Source organism: Harpia harpyja, chromosome 19 (assembly GCF_026419915.1).
Source record: "Harpia harpyja isolate bHarHar1 chromosome 19, bHarHar1 primary haplotype, whole genome shotgun sequence".
NCBI lineage: Eukaryota > Metazoa > Chordata > Aves > Accipitriformes > Accipitridae > Harpia > Harpia harpyja.
In genome coordinates, this window is record NC_068958.1 from 12,856,777 (window position 1) to 12,875,671 (window position 18,895).

The 18,895-nt window shown below is 46.8% G+C and overlaps 1 protein-coding gene across 6 annotated transcripts in view; it reads left to right on the plus strand.

Moving 5' to 3' along the window:
* Positions 1 to 17,972, plus strand: part of RABL6 (RAB, member RAS oncogene family like 6) — a 60,163-nt gene extending 42,191 nt beyond the window's left edge. For all 6 annotated transcript variants that reach the window (XM_052815042.1, XM_052815043.1, XM_052815044.1 and 3 more), the window contains 6 exons: positions 274 to 439; positions 10,008 to 10,226; positions 10,899 to 11,247; positions 13,219 to 13,390; positions 15,166 to 15,215; positions 15,830 to 17,972. In XM_052815042.1, the coding sequence (XP_052671002.1) occupies positions 274 to 439; positions 10,008 to 10,226; positions 10,899 to 11,247; positions 13,219 to 13,390; positions 15,166 to 15,215; positions 15,830 to 16,027 (1,154 nt within the window). In that variant the 3' untranslated portion in view covers positions 16,028 to 17,972. The remainder of the gene's footprint in view (positions 1 to 273; positions 440 to 10,007; positions 10,227 to 10,898; positions 11,248 to 13,218; positions 13,391 to 15,165; positions 15,216 to 15,829) is intronic.
* Positions 17,973 to 18,895: the final 923 nt, after the last annotated feature.

The following is an 18,895-nucleotide window of genomic DNA, read 5'->3' on the forward strand; positions in this document are numbered from 1 at the left end:
AGTTTTTCAGACTATTTAAGAGCCCGGGTCAGCCTGGTGCATCTTAAACCACAGCGGCTGTGTGTGGTCTGTGAATGCTTTAGTGCAAGATTCTGTATTGGTTTGAGTATACTGTTCATACGCTTCCTCTTCCCTTGCTGTGTAGCTGAGGTCCTACTTCGTGGCTGCTGTCTGTGTGCTGAAGAGGCCCTGGGCAGGATAGATCTGTAAAAAGCAAATTTCTGTCTTGCTTGTGGTGAACACTGTGTTTTACAACTACTGTTGCTTATGCAGATGCTGCTGCTGCCACTCCTCCTCTCCACCCTGAAGCTCCTGCAAAAGTACAGAGCGTGGAAGACTTTGTTCCTGATGACAGCCTGGACCACAGCTTTCTAGAAGACCCAGCCCCGCAGAAGGACAAAGGGAAACCACAGACTAAACACCGTGTCGATAGTGAAAGGTAAGGAAGGGAGGATGGAGGGAGGGTGAGACAGGTACATACCTGGATGTGCAGTCTGAATGATGAGTTGGGCCTGGCTAACCTGTTGCAACTGTTTAGAAAGTGATTGCAGAGCAGTTAGCTGCCCCTAAGCCTTTCTGGCTGTGGTATAGTCAGTTGTTGATTGTCTCCCATTTAATGATACACACTGCTCCCTGGGAACGAGGAACAGCAGTAAAAGCTAGTTATCACCTTCCTGGTTTTGCTGTCTTGCTTTCATGCTCAGTGATAAACCACTGGGTTGCTTTGGGTGAGGAAGGGATTTCCCTTCTGGCCGAATGTGCTGAAACATTGGAGATATTTTCCTTGTGGAACACAATGCACTTTGCAGGGATATTATGTTTTGCCTAATGAATACTTTCCTGCTGCAGAGGCCCAAAGCATGGCCAGACTCCTTCATGGCCTGGTACTGCCATTCCTGAGGCATTATAAGGGGTTTGTGTTTGTTGGAGTACACTTGGGGGCACTCCATGGCTTGATGGCATTCTGGAAGGAAGGATGGAGAGGGTTATGCTGTTGGGAGTGTCACTGCATGCTTGCCTGCAGATTCCAGAAAAGTCTTAGGGGATGCCTTTCTTTTTCTCTCTAAATTGGAGGGATACAGATTTGATGAATGGACTGTTGGGTGGATAAGGAATTGGCTGGATGGTCATATCCAGAGAGTGGTGGTCAACGGCTTAATGTCCAGATGGAAATCAGTGATGAGTGGTGTCCCTCAGGGGTCCATATTGGGACCAGTACTGTTTAATATCTTTATCAGTGACATAGACAGTGGGATCGAGTGCACCTTCAGCAAATTTGCAGATGACACCAAGCTGAGTCATGCAGTTGACATGGCTGAGGGACAGGATGCCATCCAGAGGGACCTGGACAAGCTCGAGAAGTGGGCCCATGTGAACCTCATGAAGTTCAACAAGGCCAAGGGCAGGGTCCTGCACCTGGGTCAGGGCAGCCCCTGGTATCAATAAGAGGCTGGGGGATGAAGGGATTGAGAGCAGCCCTGCAGAGAGAGACTTGGGGGTACTGGTGGATGAAAAACTGGACATGAGTCAGCAATGTGCATTTGCAGTCCAGAACCGTATCCTGGGCTGCACCAAAAGAAGCATGGCCAGCAGGTCAAGGGAGGTGATTCTGCCCCTCTGCTCTGGTGAGACCCCACCTGGAGGACTGCATCCAGATCTGGGGTCCCCTGTGCAAGAAAGACATGGACCTGTTGGAGCAAGTCCAGAGGAGGCCATGAAAATGGTCAGATGGGTGGAACACCTCTGCTATGAGGAAAGGCTGAGAGAGTTGGGGTTATTCAGCCTGGAGAAGAGAAGGCTCTGTGGAGACCTTATTGCAGCCTTTCAGTACTTAAAGGGGGCTTACAAGAAAGATGGGGACAGACTTTTTAGTAGGGCTTGTAGCAATAGGACAAGGGGTAATGGTTTTAAACTAAAAGAGGGCAGATTTAGACTAGATACAAGGAAGAAATTTTTTACAGTGAGGGTGGTGAAACCCTGGCACAGGTTGCCAAGAGAGGTGGTAGATGGCCCATCCCTGGAAACACTGAAGGTCAAGTTGAACGGGGCTCTGAGCAACCTGATCTAATTGAAAATGTCCCTCCTCATTGCAGGGAGGTTAGACTAGATGACCTTTAAAGGTCCTTTCCAACCTAAACTTTTCTATGATTCTATAATTCTGTCCTCCAAATGGCAGATTGCTGGGCTTATGCTGTAGGCTGGATTTTCTTTTTTTCTTTTCTTTTCTTTTTTTCTTTTCCTGGCTTTGATGTTTTTAACCAAAAAAAGGGAAAAGGGATTGTGTATACTGAGCTGCTCAGACAAGAGGATGTGCAGCAAGCTGTCTGAAAGCAGACTGTCACTTAAGAGATGACCTAAGCGTACTCACAGGCTTTGCATCCCTCTGCTTAGAATAGTCCTTGCCTGCTGCCTCTTGTCATCAACACTGGATTAACCAGGAGAGTAATTAAATGCTGATACAGCTCATCTGTGAATGTGGTGGATTCTGTGTCTTTTGACATCTTTGTCATGATTCGGTGTTCTCTAGTTCAACCACAACAACTTAAATCAACGCTGTGTGTGAGGCTCAATGCCTGTCTAATGCAGGTCAGCCTGAATCATCATCCCTTGTGATGATAGAACACGTGGATGTTTTATTTAAAAAAAAAAAAAAAAAAAAGGAGGGGGAAAAAAAGAAAGAAAGGCAAAAAAGTGGTGGTTGCTAGAAGCATGCTGGCCTACAAAGAGTCTTGCTTGCAGCTGTGGCTGAGCTGGGATATTTTTCTTGTGTTTAACAAGGAAATGTCAGGACAGCCAAGCCTGACCTGCCTGGGGTTTACCGAAGGACTGGGTCCTGGAGTGCCCTTAGAGCTCTTTAGCTGCAGTTCTTGCTGTGGATAGGAGGTTGGATGTTTAACAAAGGCTTTTCTTGTCCAGAATGTCGGTCACTGGAAGCAAATAGGTGTTAAACTATACAAAAAGCCAAACATCTCAAACAGTGGTGCAGGAGCCCTGGTCCTTGGTTGTAGAGTTGTCATGTTCTTGGCTGCTGTGATGCCTTTCTGCACTCTGTCCCCAGTTTTGGTAGCCCTCCAGTGCATATGAGCTGGTGGGGGCAGAAAGAGAGACACTTTTGGGCTTTCCCAGAGCACAGAGGATGCTTGTTCACAGCTTCATCCTTTGATGACAGTGGTAACCATCTGCAGTTAGAACAGATCTGTTTCACTAGGAAAAGACCTTGCAGCACATCCCTGCAAATTCAGATGCTCATTATTTCTCTGCAGCTTGGCATCCATGTCTTGCTCTGGTTCCTTATGCAGTTCACAGTTTTCTCAGTGGTCTGCCAATTTTACCTTCCGTTTCTTGCCAAAAAGAGCCTACCACAATAAGCCAGATGTGCTGAAATTCAGAGATGTAGATGTGGTTCTGACTGTCACCTGCAATAATTGATTTCCTTCAGGATGCCAATTACAACCCCGTGGTGCCCAGGAGCAACATAAAAGTTCTGTAAGCACCGTCCCTAATAATCAGCTTCTACTGCAGTGAGTAGGTTGTTGTAGTAGCAAAATCTACTGCTGCAGAAATTTCTCTCTGACCTAAAGAACACAAAAGTTCTCCTGTGAAACCACTCAAACCTAATGGAGATTTTATTGGTTTTAAAAAATGAAATACTGGAAGCTGTTTTCCCCTTGCATCTGAGTGAGGAACAAAGCCTGAGAACATACTAGAGAGATGCATTCAGGTCTCCTGAACATTTTTAAGCAGATATCTGAGTGCTAAGCTTATGCAGCTTGCCAGCATTTCTTCTCGGCGTGCTGTAACCAAGTGTAAGCTCCAAAACTGAAGAGCCATTGAAGATGTGGCAGAAGAATGGGCTGTGTGTTGAGAATTTGTGAAGTTACTTCTCTTACCCAAATAAGAGGAATTGCCTGGCTGTCCATAAGCAAGAGTCTTGTAGTTAGGTCATGTGAGAACACCTTAGTGCACAGTGTGTTACACATGTGAAGCAGAGATAGTTACATTCACAGAATCACAGAATGGCTGATGTTGGAAGGCACCTCTGGAGGTCATCGGGTCCAACCACCCTGCTCAACCAGGGCCACCCAGAGCTGGTTGCCCAGGACCATGCCCAGATGGCTTTTGAGTATCTCCATGGATGGAGACTCCACAACCTCTCTGGCAACCTGTGCCAGTGCTTGGTCACCCTCACAGTGGAAAGAGTGTTTCCTAATGTTCATAGGGAACCTCCTGTGTTTCAGTTTCTGCCCCTTGCCTCTTGTCCTGTCATTGGGCAGCACTGAAAAGAGCCTGGCTCCATCTTCTTTGCACTCTCCTTCGGGTATTTAAATACATTGATAAGGTCCCCCCAAGCCTTCTCTTCTCTAGGCTGAGCAGTCCCAGCTCTCATGTGAGAGAACCTTTCCTCATGTGAGATAAGCTCCAGTCACTTAAGCACCTTTGTTGCCCTTCAGTGGACTCTCTCCGGTATACCCATGTCTCTCTTGCACTGAGGAACACCCAGAACTGGACACAGCACTCCAGGTGTGGCCTCACCAGTGCTGAGCAGAGGGGAAGGATCACCTCCTTCGACCTGCTGGCAATACTTTGCCTAATGCAGCCCAGGATACCATTAGCCTTCTTTGAGGCAGAGGCACCTTGCTGACTTATGTTCAACTTGGCGTCCACCAGGACTCCCAGGCCCTCTTCTGCCAAGCTGCTTTCCAGCTGGGTGGCCCCCAGCATGTATTGATACATGGGGTTGTTTCTCCCCAGGTACAGGACTTTGCACTTCCCCTTGTTGAACTTCAGGAGGTTCCTGTCAGCCCATTTCTCCCGCCTGACAAGGTCCCTCTGGGTGGCAGCATGGCCCTCTGTGCATCAGTCACTCCTCCCAGTTTGGTGTCATCTGCAAACTTGCTGAGGGTTAACCCTGCACCATCATCCAGATCATTAATGAAGATGATAAACAGGACTGGGTCCCGTATTGATCCCTGGGGTACACCACTAGTTACTGGCCTCCAACTAGAGTTTGTGCCACTGTTCACCACCCTCTGGGCCCAGCCATTCAGCCAGTTTTCGATTCATCTCACTGTCTGCTCATCCAGCTTGTATATCAACAGCTTCCCTAGGGGGATCTTATAGGAGACAGTGTCAAAGACCTTACTGAAGTCCAGGTATCCACTGCTCTTCTCTCACCTACCAGGACAGTTATTGCATCGTAGACTTTTATCAAGTTGATGAAGCATGACTTGCCCTTGGTAAATCCATGCAGACTACTTCTGATGATTTTCTGTTCACTCATGTGCCTGGAAATAGTTTGCAGGATTAGCTGCTCCATCACCTTCTCAGGGATCAAGGTGAGGCTGACTGGGCAGTAGTTACCTGGGTCCTTCTTCTTGCCCTTCTTGAAGATAGGAGAGGCATTTGCTTTCCTCTTCAGGAAAGCCTTCAGGCACTTCTCCCAGTCGCCATGATTGATCAAAGATTATCAAGAGTGGCCTCGCAATGACATCTGCCAGCTCCCTCAGCACTCATGGGTGCATCCCATCAGGGCCCATGGACTTAAGTATGTCCAGTTTTGCTTTGTCCAGGATCCCTGACCTGATCCTCTTCCACCAAGGGTGCATCTTCCTTGCTCCACATAATCCCCCTCATGTCTGAGACCTGGGATTCCTGAAGACCTGTCTTGCTAGTAAAGACTGAGGCAAAGAAGGCATTCAGTACTTCAGCCTTTTCCACGGCCTCTGTAACCAGGTGCCCCTTCTCATTGAGCAATGTGCCCACATTTTCCCTAGTCTTCCTTTTGTCACCTATGTACTTATAGAAGCCCTTCTTGTTGTCCTTGACATCCCTGGCCAGATTCAATTCCCTTTAGGCTTTAGCTTTCCTACTTCATCCCTGGATGCTTGGACAGTGTCTCTGTATTCCTCCCAGGTTACCCGTTCTTGCATCCACCCCCTATATGCTTTCTTTTTGTGTTTGAGTTCATCCAGGAGCTCCTTGTTCATCCGTGCAGGCCTCCTAGCATTTTTGCCTGACTCCTTATACACTGAGATGGACTGCTGTTGAGCTTGGAGGAGGTGATCCTTGAATGTTAACCAGCTTTCTTGAGCCCTTCTTCCCTCCAGGGACTTATCTCACAGGAGTCTTCCAGGCAAATCTTTGAAGAGGCCAAAATCTGCTCACCTGAAGTCTAGCTTGCTTTTTACCCTCCTCCATGCCCTCAGGATCCTGAACTCCATCAAGGCTGCCTTCGACTTCCACCTTCCCAACAAGCCCCTCATTTTTTGTGGGTATGAGGTCCAGGAGAGCACCTGTCCTCGTTGGCTCCTCTATCACTCAGAGGAAGAAGTTATCAATGCACTCCAGGAACCTCCTGGATTGCTTACACCTTGCTGTCTTGTCTGTCCAGCAGATATGGGGGTGGCTGAAGTTCATGAGCACCAGGGCCTGCGAACATGAGGCTGTTCCTATCCTTTTATAGAGGGCCTGATCCACTTGTTTTTCCTGGTGAGGCAGCCTGTAACAGACACCCACTATAGTGTCACCTTTACCTGTCCTCCCTTGAATCCTAACCCATAAGCTCTCAGTTGGCTCCTCATCCATCCCCAGGCAGAGCTTCATGCACTCCAGCTGCTCTCTCACTTAGAGGACGACTCCTTGGGGAAGAGGGCAAGGTCTTGTTCTCATTGTTGGAGCAGGATGTTATGCTGTATAACTGAACTGCTTCCTGAAATCAGGGGTGTGTTTGCTTCCATTTGTAAGAACTTGTTTGCTTTTCTGAGCTTCAGAAAGAGGCTGTAAATCTGGTATTTCTTGTCCGTTTTGTTGACGTAGGGAATTCTTGATTTTTTTGCAATGATGTCGTGTGAACTTCTCCCATTCCCTACTCCGTAACATCTCTAAACAATGGAGCAGGAGTTGACATGGAGCAGTAATGTTAGAAAAAAACACTTCTTTTTCTTAAGTGTGCTATCATTGAGGAATGCGCTCGTGCCTGTGGAACAAGGCTATTCTTGCCCAAAGATCAGACAGCTGCTGAGACTTTCAGCACTTTCTGATGTCTCTCAGTGTTGCTATAGCTAAATCCCAGCACAGATCTACAGAGATTAATGGAGCCCTGGGTTTTGTTTAATGGCGTGTTATGGTTCTCTAGCTTGCAATAAAAAGAACTCCCAAAATCAGTTTCTTTACCAGTTAATTAGGAAGGCAGTTCAATCTCCCAGTTTGCTGTTTCAGGACTTAATTTTCTGCTCTTTAGCCTAATGCCCTGAGCCAGTGTGTTATGTGACTGCACTGGAGGAGCTAATCTGGCTCCAAATAGGCTCCCCTCTTCCCTCCTGCTGGGTCAGGCTGGTCTAGGTCCATGGGTGGGCTGTAGGTATCTCAAAGTGAGTTTATGCTGCACCTAACTATTCCTATTCTGTCTTCTCAGCATCACTAGGCATTTATCTTAAACATTCATTAGATTTCCTTGTCCTTACATCTGAAGGGCTTTGAACTGGTTCTATGCTTTTATGGCATCTGTTACTTATATAGTGGTACCCAGCTGCACTAGACCAAGTGAGAGAAGCTGAGGACACTGGTTCACAGTAGAAGGCCCCCATCTCCTAGAATACAGCCATGCAGGCTCATCCTGTGGTGTGTGATTCCCTTAGCTTATCTGCTTTATTAGAGTTTGGGTTTTTCCTCTTTCTCTAGCCCCCAAAACTGATGTGGCAAGAGGATTCCACGGGCTGCCCATGGGGCTGGCTCCACTGGCCGCACGGCAGGGCTAGTGGAACACAATCGATCCAGGTTTGAGACCTTGTGCTCAGGCTGCAGCAGGATTTGTTTCATCACCGGCAGCCATTCTGTGTATACAACGGAGGGCTCACTGAGGAAACCCCGACATGCTCTTTGATCAGTAGCTCAGACGCAGACCTCAGCAAGCGTAGGCATTTTTGGTGGGTACCTGTGCCTGCAAACACTTTGGCTCAACAGTAAGGCAGGCTTGGCAGCGCATCAAGTGTTGGAGAGAGTGGTGCGATGTGCTTGTTTTTGCGTGCTCTGAATTCCTCCCAGCTGGAACCTCAGGACCACAAGCTGATGCTAATTTTGCATTGTCAGACCTTGTTTATACTGCAGTAGTGATTTTCCTGACGTATATTCACTCTACTGCTTTGCTCTTAAGCTGTCACTCAACGATTTGTGTGGAAGTTATAGATGGAGGCAGTGTGTTCACTGCAAAGGGAGATGACCCACTTTGTGCAGGTGTGTGTACACATGTGGATGTTCTGTCCTTAATGCTTTAAAGGATGCAAGTCTTGTATGGTGTGCAGTAGAAGGCAGCAATCTCTGAAGAGTCCCCATGCTTAATAGAGCAGTGACGTGTTAAAGAAATGCAGTGTCACTAGTTCAGAATAATACCCTGCCATTTTTAGGATGCAACTCCATTTTCTTTTCAGCGCATTTCAAGAGGAAACCCTGCCAGTGCTTCACAGACCTCAGAAATAGCTCACTTGTAATTTCTCCAGCCTTGGAGGCTGTTTTGGGCACCAGTTTTCTTCTCCTTTGTGTGGGATGGGCTGTGTGCCTCCTTTCTGGCTCGGTATGAGCGCAGCAGTGTTATTGATGAAGGGGCTCTTCAGCAGCCTGTCTCTGGTTAGTGGGGAGCTGCCTTGTGAGTCCTGAAAGCAGAGGGATCCACACCAAAAACAGAAGGAGGGAGCGGATGTGGGCCCTGATCTTAGCACTCTAACCCAGACAAGCATTGGTTGTAATCACTCTCAATGTGCTGCGCTGGTTGTCATAAGCGTGGTGTCCCATATGTCATAAATGACTCCATTATCTGTTGGCAGATGTATTAATTCTTTAAAACTAACTTGTAAACCAGTAACTAGCCATAAGAAGAGCCTGAGTGAGTAGTACAATCGTCCGGACTGTGTTAGGGCCTCGGCATTTCCCATCCCATCAGCCCACCATCCTCTACTGTCTCTGCCAGTGCTGGCCGTGTGCTGGTGACTGGGAACACCACCTTCTTCCAGATTAAGGATTTTAGGTTTTTGTGATTCCTTTTATGCCTCTAAAATCTAATCTGTTCCAAGCTATAATCTTTTTTTTTTGTCTCTGCATAAAAATGAAGGCTGTGTTTGTACAATCCATATCGAGTCATTAAAAGGACAGTGACTTGTGTATGGTGGGTTATCAAGAAGGAGCTGGGTATCCATTGCAGATAAAGCAAATAGAATGAGGAAAGGTGATGCAAAGGCTCATCAGCCAAGGCTGGGAAAAATATCTATAATCCTGACATGAGCAAATCCTTCAGAAAGTATTAAAATTGTTGAGTCCTGGGGACAATCATACAAGAATCCTCAGCTGGTAATTTCAGCTGCGAAGCTCTCTATCAAGATGCCTCTGAACACATAACTGTGTTACATCCAGGGAGTCTGACAAACTCCTAGCTCTAGAAGTGTGTCCTTAGGTTAATTTAATTTGGGGAATGTTAAAGCATGGTTATGGTGTCTGGGTAGCTGCCTGCTTCAGGGAGCACCAGAGAAATAGAAATAATTCCAGGAGGCTAATGGCTGCAAGTGAATTCCCATAGTCGTGGCAGTATGTGATCAGGTTTAATTACAGAATGTGGGGATTAAGGCAAGCAGTTCCCATGGTTTAATTGACTGATCCTTGCATGTTGGACTGGAGACGTTCTGATAGAGCTGAAGCAACAGACTGCTCTGTAGCGCTGAGGCTCACCTTTTGCAGCCACTTATTTTTAGCTTGAGTGGTAGCAGCCACTGTGTGACGCATCCTTCCGCGGCCCATTTTGTACAGGGCTTGTGCCACCACTGCAGCCTGCAGGGAGCAGGTCCAGCCTGAACAGCGTAGCAGCTGGGCAGTGTGCAGGGGGAAGGCTGGCAGTGCTGCTGCCCTGGGCTGAGGGGTGTTGACCGGAAGAGGCAGGCAAGCGGCAGTCTGCTTTCAAGGGGAGTCATGTCTGTCCTAGCACATCCTGGTGGTGCTGTGTCTGATCATTGTCTATTTTGCAGTGATGGAGAAGTGCCCGGGGGGAACCCCATGGTGGCAGGTTTCCAAGATGACCTGGATCTGGATGACAAAATCCCCAGCAAACCTTTGTTGGCAGCAGAACGGGTGCCCAGCAAGAACGTCACCCTCTCCAGTGAGGAGGAGGAAGAGGAAGAGGTGAAGGGCTCTAAGGTTGTACTCATACCTGATGAAGACATCGACACGGAGCAGGAAAAGAAAAGGTACGAAGCACGGCCTGAAGTGTGGGGTTGTGCTGGCAAGCTTGGGCCTCTTCTCAGTCCTGCCACTGACTTCTCTGCATCCTGTGGGAAATCTTGGTGTCTCTATCAGCCTGTTCCTTCAACTGTAAGCTGGGGCTGTATTTACTTTAGTTGTGACTGCTTTACACAGTGTTTTCTCCACTGCACCTAGGCAGCATGCCTTTGAGCACTGTGCTCCTGTGGTCACTGGTATGTTTCTGCTTGGGAATGGCCCAGCCTTCTTCTCAAGTTTGAACAAGAGACGGTAACTGAGTGCCTGAATGTCTGTTTGTAGCAGTGTGAGGAGGACAGAGGAGTAGAGTCTTGTGGTGAAGGGAGTGGAAGTCATTCACCACACACTGTGCTGGAGAACGGTGAACTGGATCACGTTCTCCACATACCACATCCTGTGGGTGATAGTCAGCTGTGGCCTGCTGGTGCAGGCACCTGTGCATCAGCGTCCACAGAGATACAAGGGTTATCTTCAGCCTCTGAGTGCTATGTGTTTGACCACCCTGCCCCCAGGATGAACTACGTTTCCTGTTGAGATGCACATTGCAGCGCTTGAGGCAGGCTCAGCTATTAATTGGTCATAGTGCTTTGCTTCACACAATGGGGGTGGACAGGCTCCGACAACTTGTTTCTTTTTCTCAGGTCTTCCAGAAATTCTCTGAAACCACAGAGTGAAGCAATTTTGACCAAAGCAACTGACCTGAAACCTCCTGACAGTTTACCTCCACGTTCTGGGTCTGAAAGAAACAGCAGCAGCAAGGTCCACACTAGCCTGCCTGCTGCTGCTGCTGCCACCCCAGCAACAGTCCAGGCGCCAAAGACCACTTCCCAAAGCAAAGGACATGCTCTCAAGCAGAAAGTGGTCAAAGAGGAAAAGCCTGAGGAGTCTGACAGTGATCAAGAGGGACCAATAGCTACTCAGATGCTCTCATTTGTAATGGATGACCCAGACTTCGAAAGTGAGGATTCTGACAGCCAGAAGAAGAAAATGGTAAATAACATGCATGAATCCCTGTGCGCTGCTGCGAAGCTGAACTTGAAGTGTTGAGGCATCTCACTGAGCAGGGCTTTCATCTGCTGTCCCATCTCTCAGCAGCAGTCGCAGCAAGTCAGGTGCTAAGCAACCTGAAGAGATTGATATAAGCACAAACCCACTAATGCTCTGATTGTTGAAGCCACACACGGCAACAAGGTTTGTGCTTATGGATTTTAATGTGCTGTTTATTCTCAGTAGGTCCAAAATGCAGTCAGTCCAGTAGTGTGGAAGGTATAAAATACAAAGCTAATGTTTTTTCACCCAAAGTTTAACATGTAGAAGTGTATGCATGCCAGAGAGAGTGAGCTCCCAACAGTCAATCCAGCAATCAAAAGGCCTAACAAAATTTGCTTGGCAAAGCTTTTTACTGAAGTAGGAAAATCTGCCTGAGAAGGACTTTGCAGTATAGTCGGGTTAGCTATAATGTCTCTGTGACGTTCGGCACATGGGCAGCTGCTCAGTGCTGCCTGCAGGTGTCTGCTCAAACACACAGTGCAGCAGGAGTCCCCTCTGCCCCTGTCATGTATTAAAGATGGAGAAAAGTCAAGTATCTTCTCTAGGCTGGTAGGAACTTGCTGCTGTGGCTCTAGATGTCCCTGATTTCGGTGATCTGTACTCACAGCCAGCAGAGCAATCTCTAGAAACTGCTAACCGTGATTTGGGATGGGCAATTGCTGTTCAGGGGTACTCCTGGTGTCTGGGTTAGCTGGTGTTCAGGAGCGTTTTCTGTGTTTGCATCATTCCAGAATCCTGCAGAAAGGTCGGTTGTCCTAGTTTCTTTGACCTTGCCCATGTGCCATGCTGTTTATTAAGTAATTTTCCATTCGTTTAGCATTTTCAGTACCTGCTTTTCTTGGCACTTTAATGTGAAAGCAAAAGTATTTAGAGCAAGTTTACTTCTCTTAGCATGCAACGATGAGAGATGGGGTTTGTGAGGGAGCTTGCCATTGCAACAGTGTCAGGGAGATGCCCCACAATTTGTCAATGCTTTTCAACTACAAGGTTTACTGGTCAGGCAAAGCAGTAAAAACACCACCATTAGCAAGGAGGAGGGGGGCATTGCCTAGATCAACAGCAGAGCGAGGCCGTGTTTGGTCAGTATGGAGGATATAAAGAAAGGATGGTTAACGAATTCTGAAGAGGATCAGTTGGCAGGTATCAGAAGATCATTAAACTTCATTTCCATTCCTGTCATGCAGAGACAGGGGATTTTGGGGTGATATACAGTCTCTGCAGCATCCTGGTTTTTAGCCCACATTGAAGGGGCAAATTTGCCCTGGGAGCACATTTTCTTTTGACTCGATGAAGGGAATTACTCTGCAAACACAGACCGCTTCCTTGGCCCTGCTGCATGTTGCTCTGGTACATGAGTCACCATCCCTGGAGATATTCAAAAAGCGAGTGGACAGGGTACTCCAGGGCATGGTTTATAGGGGGCATGGTTAATGGTTGGACTCGATGATCTTGAAGGTCTTTTCCAACCGAAATGATTCTATGATTCTATGAGACCCCACAGAGCTACACAGAAAAAAGGTTTTGTCTGTCAGGTCTGGAGGTGAGTTTTCAGCCTTTTAGATTTTCCCCAAAACAGAGGTGCCTCTCCAGGGCAGTTAGAGGCTGATGCTGCTAAGCTAACACAGTTGAAGGTCTCGTTTAATCCCTTTACATCAGGGAATGTTAAGCATGAATGTTAAGTTACCAGAGCACACTTTCTAGTACCAGCACTACTGAGGCATTTTACTGAGGCAAGAAACAGATAGAGCTTATAAGATCAAGGACATTGATTTCCAGACAGTAACAGCTCAGTTCAGCTACCATTTCCTTCCCTCCTCCCCACCTGCTGACATCTGACGTCTTTGTGTACAAAATGCTTAGAGATTTTGGTTGAAAGATTTGTTGGTGTTGTCTGCCTTTTCTTGTCTCTAGGATGAATTCCCAGTCCGGGAAGATCTCTCTGAAATATCTGATGACGATACCTCGTTGACAAAGCCACCCCAACCTGTGAAATCAACAGTCCACTCCTTTAAACTGAAAAATGACTCAGATCTCTTTGGTTTGGGTTTGGAAGAAACTGGTCCCAAGGAGAGCAGTGAGGAAGGTAAAGGTCACACTTTATTTTCACTCTTGCTGATTTTGTTTGTCAGGCATCTGTTTTTTCCAAAATGGTTCCAGGGTGTAAGCAAACCAATTTGCACTAAATAAAATACCCTGTAACTTCATGCAGTGCCCTCTGTGAGTCTTTAATGTGGTTTAACACAGCATAAATAACTTTAAGTTTTTCTCCATGGGGGCGGGGTCAACTTTGCTCGTCTGCGGCATCAGCCATGTATTATTTTTGTCCCAGCTGGAAGCAGGAGCACATCTTTCACACACTGGTTCTGTTTAAGGCTTCCTGCTTAGCCTTGCATGCCTGGGAAGTGGTGTTCAGCATTACAGTGTCCACCCCCTCAAGAATTTGGATCAACTTGAGCAAAATGCTCTGACATACCCTGCCAATTTGCTCTTCTATTTTTGGGAAAGGTGGGGTGGGGTTCTGATCACAACCTAAGCATTCCTCGGGCTTCCCCCTCCCCCCCATTCCCTGAGGGAACGAATCTTACTTGTGCAAATAATTTCTGCTGTCCTGGCATTACTGCGAAGCAACTTCCTATAGATCTGCCCCTGATGTCACCACAAAAGATGGGAAGTTAAAGACTTAAGGGGGGGGGGGAACTGTAAGCAGCACCAGAGAGAGATGCCTTTGAATAGCTATTTCAAAAGTGTAAGCAAGGTGTCACAGGCTGCGATGGCTTCATCGGCTTGTCGCTTTGAATTGCTGAACAGCACAGCTTGAAATAGCTAGAAGTGCGTCTGCAGAGGCCCAGGTCAATAATTTAGCTTCGGTTTAGCATCTTTAATAATTCAACGTGGGTTCCTCCTATCTCCTCTTTCTGGGATAAATATAAAAACATATCTTGGTAGCCAGTCAGTTGGAGCTTGACGAGCAATTAGACTTCTCCATGGCTGACTTGTATTTACAGATCAGCTGAGGAAAAAACAGTGTGTAGGTAAGATTGACAATTGAATACCACATGTGAAACATGGTGCAGTTATAAAGCCTTCTGTGAAACAGCCAAGTAGATACTCTCCTGTTCAAGAAGGTTTTGTGCAAAGGCAGTGGACATTCAGCAGTCAAATCAGCAGCCAAATCATCAGCTACCGTAACTTGGGACAAATGTTTTGACAGTGATGGACTCTGGGACTCATTTGATACCATGAAAAGTAGCCACCCCTGTAGAGCAGGGCTGCAGCGCTGACGCTTTGGCCTCGTGGTGATATAATTTCCATACACAGTTCAAACAACAGTGAGTGCTAGCCTGTCAGGGTGCTCCCGTCTGTTGACACCATGTCCTGAATGGTCCTTCCATTACTAGCTCAACTCATAGAAGCACAAACCATGCCTGGTAGGATTTCCATCTGCCTTCAAATATTTAGTGGTCAGAGGAAAATTGTTCCCAGGAGCTCTTCTTCAGTTGTGGAAATAATAATCTGGTCCCCAATTTGGCCTTTGGACCAGTTTGTAGAGCTGGTCTCTATATTTGTTTCTTAGTAGCTGTGATACAGTGAACACCCAGGTCAATGTTCATAACACAGAATGATATAGATAATATAATGCTCATAATTAAACTAGATGTGTATGGTTAAGTTAGGGTGTGACTGCTGGGGCCTGTGTTGGTTTCTAAAGGGGCTCAGTTTGTCCTGAGATGTTGGGATTGCCTTCACACATGGCTCCAGGATGGAATATTTTGTTCTTGGAAACTGGGACAGGGCAGAATTGCATCTCTTACTGTTTAAATTGATTAAAAACAATGTTGGGTTTTTTTGTTTGAACAGATAAGCAACCTTCTAAGGAGAAAAAGAAGAAGAAAAAGAAAAGCAAAGAGGTACTATTTAATTATTCAGAGCTGATCTGCCATATTATCTACCAGCCAAGGAGAGGGGTGGCCATCTACAGTGTACTCTCTGTACCTGGTGGACTTCCTTCCATTCTCACATCCTACAGCCAAATCTGTGCCTCCCAGGCTCTGCAGCCCATTAAGCTTAAAAGCAAGCTTTTAGAACAGTTGAATTTTGAAAAGGCAGTGTTCGAGTTTATAAAATATAGGATTAAATAGAGCAGTACATCTCTGCTGGGTTGTGTCTGTTGATAGCACCGTGACTTTTTCCAAGCAGAGGGGGGTCCCCGACAGACCTAATCTCAGAGGCAGCAAGGGAAGTCTGCAGGAGGCTTTGTCTTTGACATTTCTGCCTGTCCAGTACTGTGGTATTGTCAGGCACAAACTGCCTGATGGACCACTACTATGTATAAACCAGATGGTCTTTCCTCTCTTCTGTCCAATCTCACAGAAGGGTCTTCTGGAATTAACTCCAAGCCAGCCTTGGTAGTAGATGCTTCACTCTCAGTAAGGTTCCTGTCAGAGCCAAGTTTCAGGGTGATATATGCTGGGTTACTGGCATGCTCAGAGGGTTTACTAATAAAAATTTTCTCATTTTGCAGGAAGAGGAGAAGTCTGTGAAAAAGAAGAGTAAACACAAGAAAAGCAAAGAGAAGGAGGAGAGCAAAGAGGAGAAAAAGAAAAAGAAAAAGAAGAGCAAGGAGAAAAACAGTGAGATAGATGAACTTGAGGCTTTTCTTGGAGGAGGAGGAGCCAGCATGAGCAAGCCGCGAGGAGGTGGGGACTATGAGGAGCTGTAGGCTGGCTGCATGTACATGCAGCGGACTCTTCTGTCGTGGCTGTCTCCATCTTTTCTTACGAGTCACACCAGGACAGGTGCAGATGTGTAAAGCTTTGGCCGTTTGCCATATATTCTCTCAAAACAGAGTTGGCAAAAGAAAAGCTTTACATCTGTGTGTGCTGTTCTGGTGCATTTGTTACACAAAGTAAACCTAGCTGAGATGTACTTGAGTAAGGGGAAGGTTCAGGGCACAGTTCCCAGGCCCACTTCCAGGCTGTCGTTTTTCTCCTTCCAGAGACGCCCTGTCGGGTAGCTGGCAGGGCGTGGGAGGCAAAGAGGACCTGTCTCCTGCTCTGCCTCTGCTATATTCCACTCCTGCACACCTGAAATTCCTGTCTTGTTAAGAGGAGCGCAACAAAACATGCCGCATGAATGCATCGTGCTCACCTGTCTCAAGTCTTTAACTTTTTATCCTTCCTATTTTTTTAATGAGAAAGGTGGTATTGGCCATTGCTCCACCCAGCAGTTGATGAGCTTTAAATTGAGCAGATCATGCTATGGTACAGCTCTCTAAAACAGCAGCCACAGGGCCAAAGTGAGAAAGAGTGTGTGTGATTTTGGAGTCCTTTGAATGGGACCTTTCTGCACAGCAGCTTAATTAGCACTCACTGGTGCTGCTGTTGGAATTCATGAAGCCCCTTTGATTTCCGTGGCCCCAGTGTCTCAGACACTACACGTAAGCTGCTATGCAGTTTGGGAAAACAATGCAAAGTGCAAAGCTAACCTGAGAGAGAGAGAAAAATCAGTGCTTTTCTGCATTTCCCACCCTTGATTTTGCATATACTAGAATCCCCTCCCTTCAGTACCTCTCAGGGACATGACTCTCATGTGGAAATGAAGATATCCAGAGCTTCAGAACTGTCTACAGGGAAGTGTTAGCATGGCGAGGCATTTGCTTCTCAGGCATTTTACAGTCATGCTGTAAAACACCGGCTGCCTCTCTACACTGAGAGGGACAACCACTGTAGCTCAGAGCATCCTTCCTGGTCCAGCTTCTGTTGATACTGCAGCCGTGTTTACTGGGCCAAGCCTCCCAGCAGCCAACATGCTGCCTTTCCCTGCCCCAAGTGGAGAGCCTCCTCCTATCCCATGAGTTTGGGAAGCCTTTTAATTTTTGCTTTGAACTTAAACCCATGGCTTGGTACTTGCTCAGCAGCATTGGTTGCCATTGGATGGGCACTACAGGCCAGCCCTTCACACTTGCCTGTGTCTCAGTGAGCAGCCCCTGTGTTTGATGGAGCTTTTTAGTTCTCCATACGCCCTTCTGGTTTGGTTCTGGTGTCCCTTTCACAGCTCAGACAGTGAAGCTCCCTCCAGGTTCTGTGCATTACATTACCCTGTTGCTTGCAGGTTGATTTGAGGTTTGGTTTTGTTCTCCCTCTCCCCTTTTTGTTGTAAAATGTCAACCATGAAATCCAAACTGGAGTTTCCTTCTACATCCGTATAAAGCAAGGAGTTCTTTTGATCCGTTATCCACTCCAGAGTTGTCTTGACCGGCAGGCAGTTACCTGCTCCATTTTTCTTTTTCTTTCCCCCAGCCCCCAAAATGCACTTGTAACTGTTTCCCTATAAAGCAAACTGGGTTTTTTGCTGCATGAGCAGTATGTTTTTCAGGTCTGTTTGCCATTAGCATTTGCCTACTTCTCTGAGCATTACCACATTTCACATGACACTGTAGGGAAATTGCATGGGACAGTTCAAACTTTGCACGTCTGGGGAGGAAAAAGTAGATTGGGACATGACCGGTTTGCAGCCTCCCGTGTGAAAAGGCAGGCAGGTGTTTGAGCTTCAGCTGGCTGCATTCCTGAAAGCACTTCTGTTCTGTGAAGATTTTGGGTCATGTTCCATTTTGCATCAAAAAAACCTGGTACAATCCATTCTGACTATAAAGCTCTGTTGTACAACTGCCTCTGCACGTCTTCTTCTCCACCACAAGCATGTTTGCCTGGGCTCAGGAGCTGTGTGTCCTTCCAGGACTGTTTCACTGAAGGACATCCTACTGCCCCTTCCTCATGCTGTTGCATTCTTACACTTCATGAAACAGGGCGCTAAATTAAAAATCATTAAAAAAAAAAACAAACCCACAGTTGAACATAAAAACCATGAGTTCTTTCCCCAAAACTAAAATTTGTCCTGAGAGAGCTGTCGTTTCACACAGCATAAGGGAGATAGCGTTTTTTTCAGCTCTGCTTACTTGTGAACGCAGCTTTTTGTTAGCAGAAGGCTGTACAGGCGCTGAGTCCCCTGGAAACATTGATGTTGGCATTGATTTGTCTTTCACCTGGGCCAGATTTGACCACCATAGGAGCCTTTACACTCCCTGCAGCTCATGTTCCTTGTCAGCACAAGGAGCTGAGACAAAAACAAGCAAAGATGAGTCATTGTGTTCCAAAATACTCCTTTAAAAGAGAAAAGCAGATGCGAGAGTTCTCTTTACTTACATTAGAGCCCCAGGAGGATGTGTGGCATGTTTTGGCTTTGGCAGCAAGGCCAGAAAAATCCCACCCTGTGGGTGAAGTGGGAGCATGGAAGGGAATAGTAGCAAAGAATGCTGAACCAGTTAGGGCTACAGCATGAGGTGTAATCCAATGCCAGCAAGTGTGAGTGAAGGGAGAAAGAAATAGACCTTGTCTGAGCTGGGGTCTCCCATACCCAGTCTTTCAAATAAGCTAAATATAAGAAGTATGTGTATGTGCCTGTCATTATGGGGAAGCTTCTGCAGGATCACATCGATATAAATAGTTCCTGTGAGCATCTCTAGAGGTACCAGTGTATTTGCTTTTGGGTTTATGAGTCATCCAAAAAAAACCAAGAGCTTGAGGCTGAG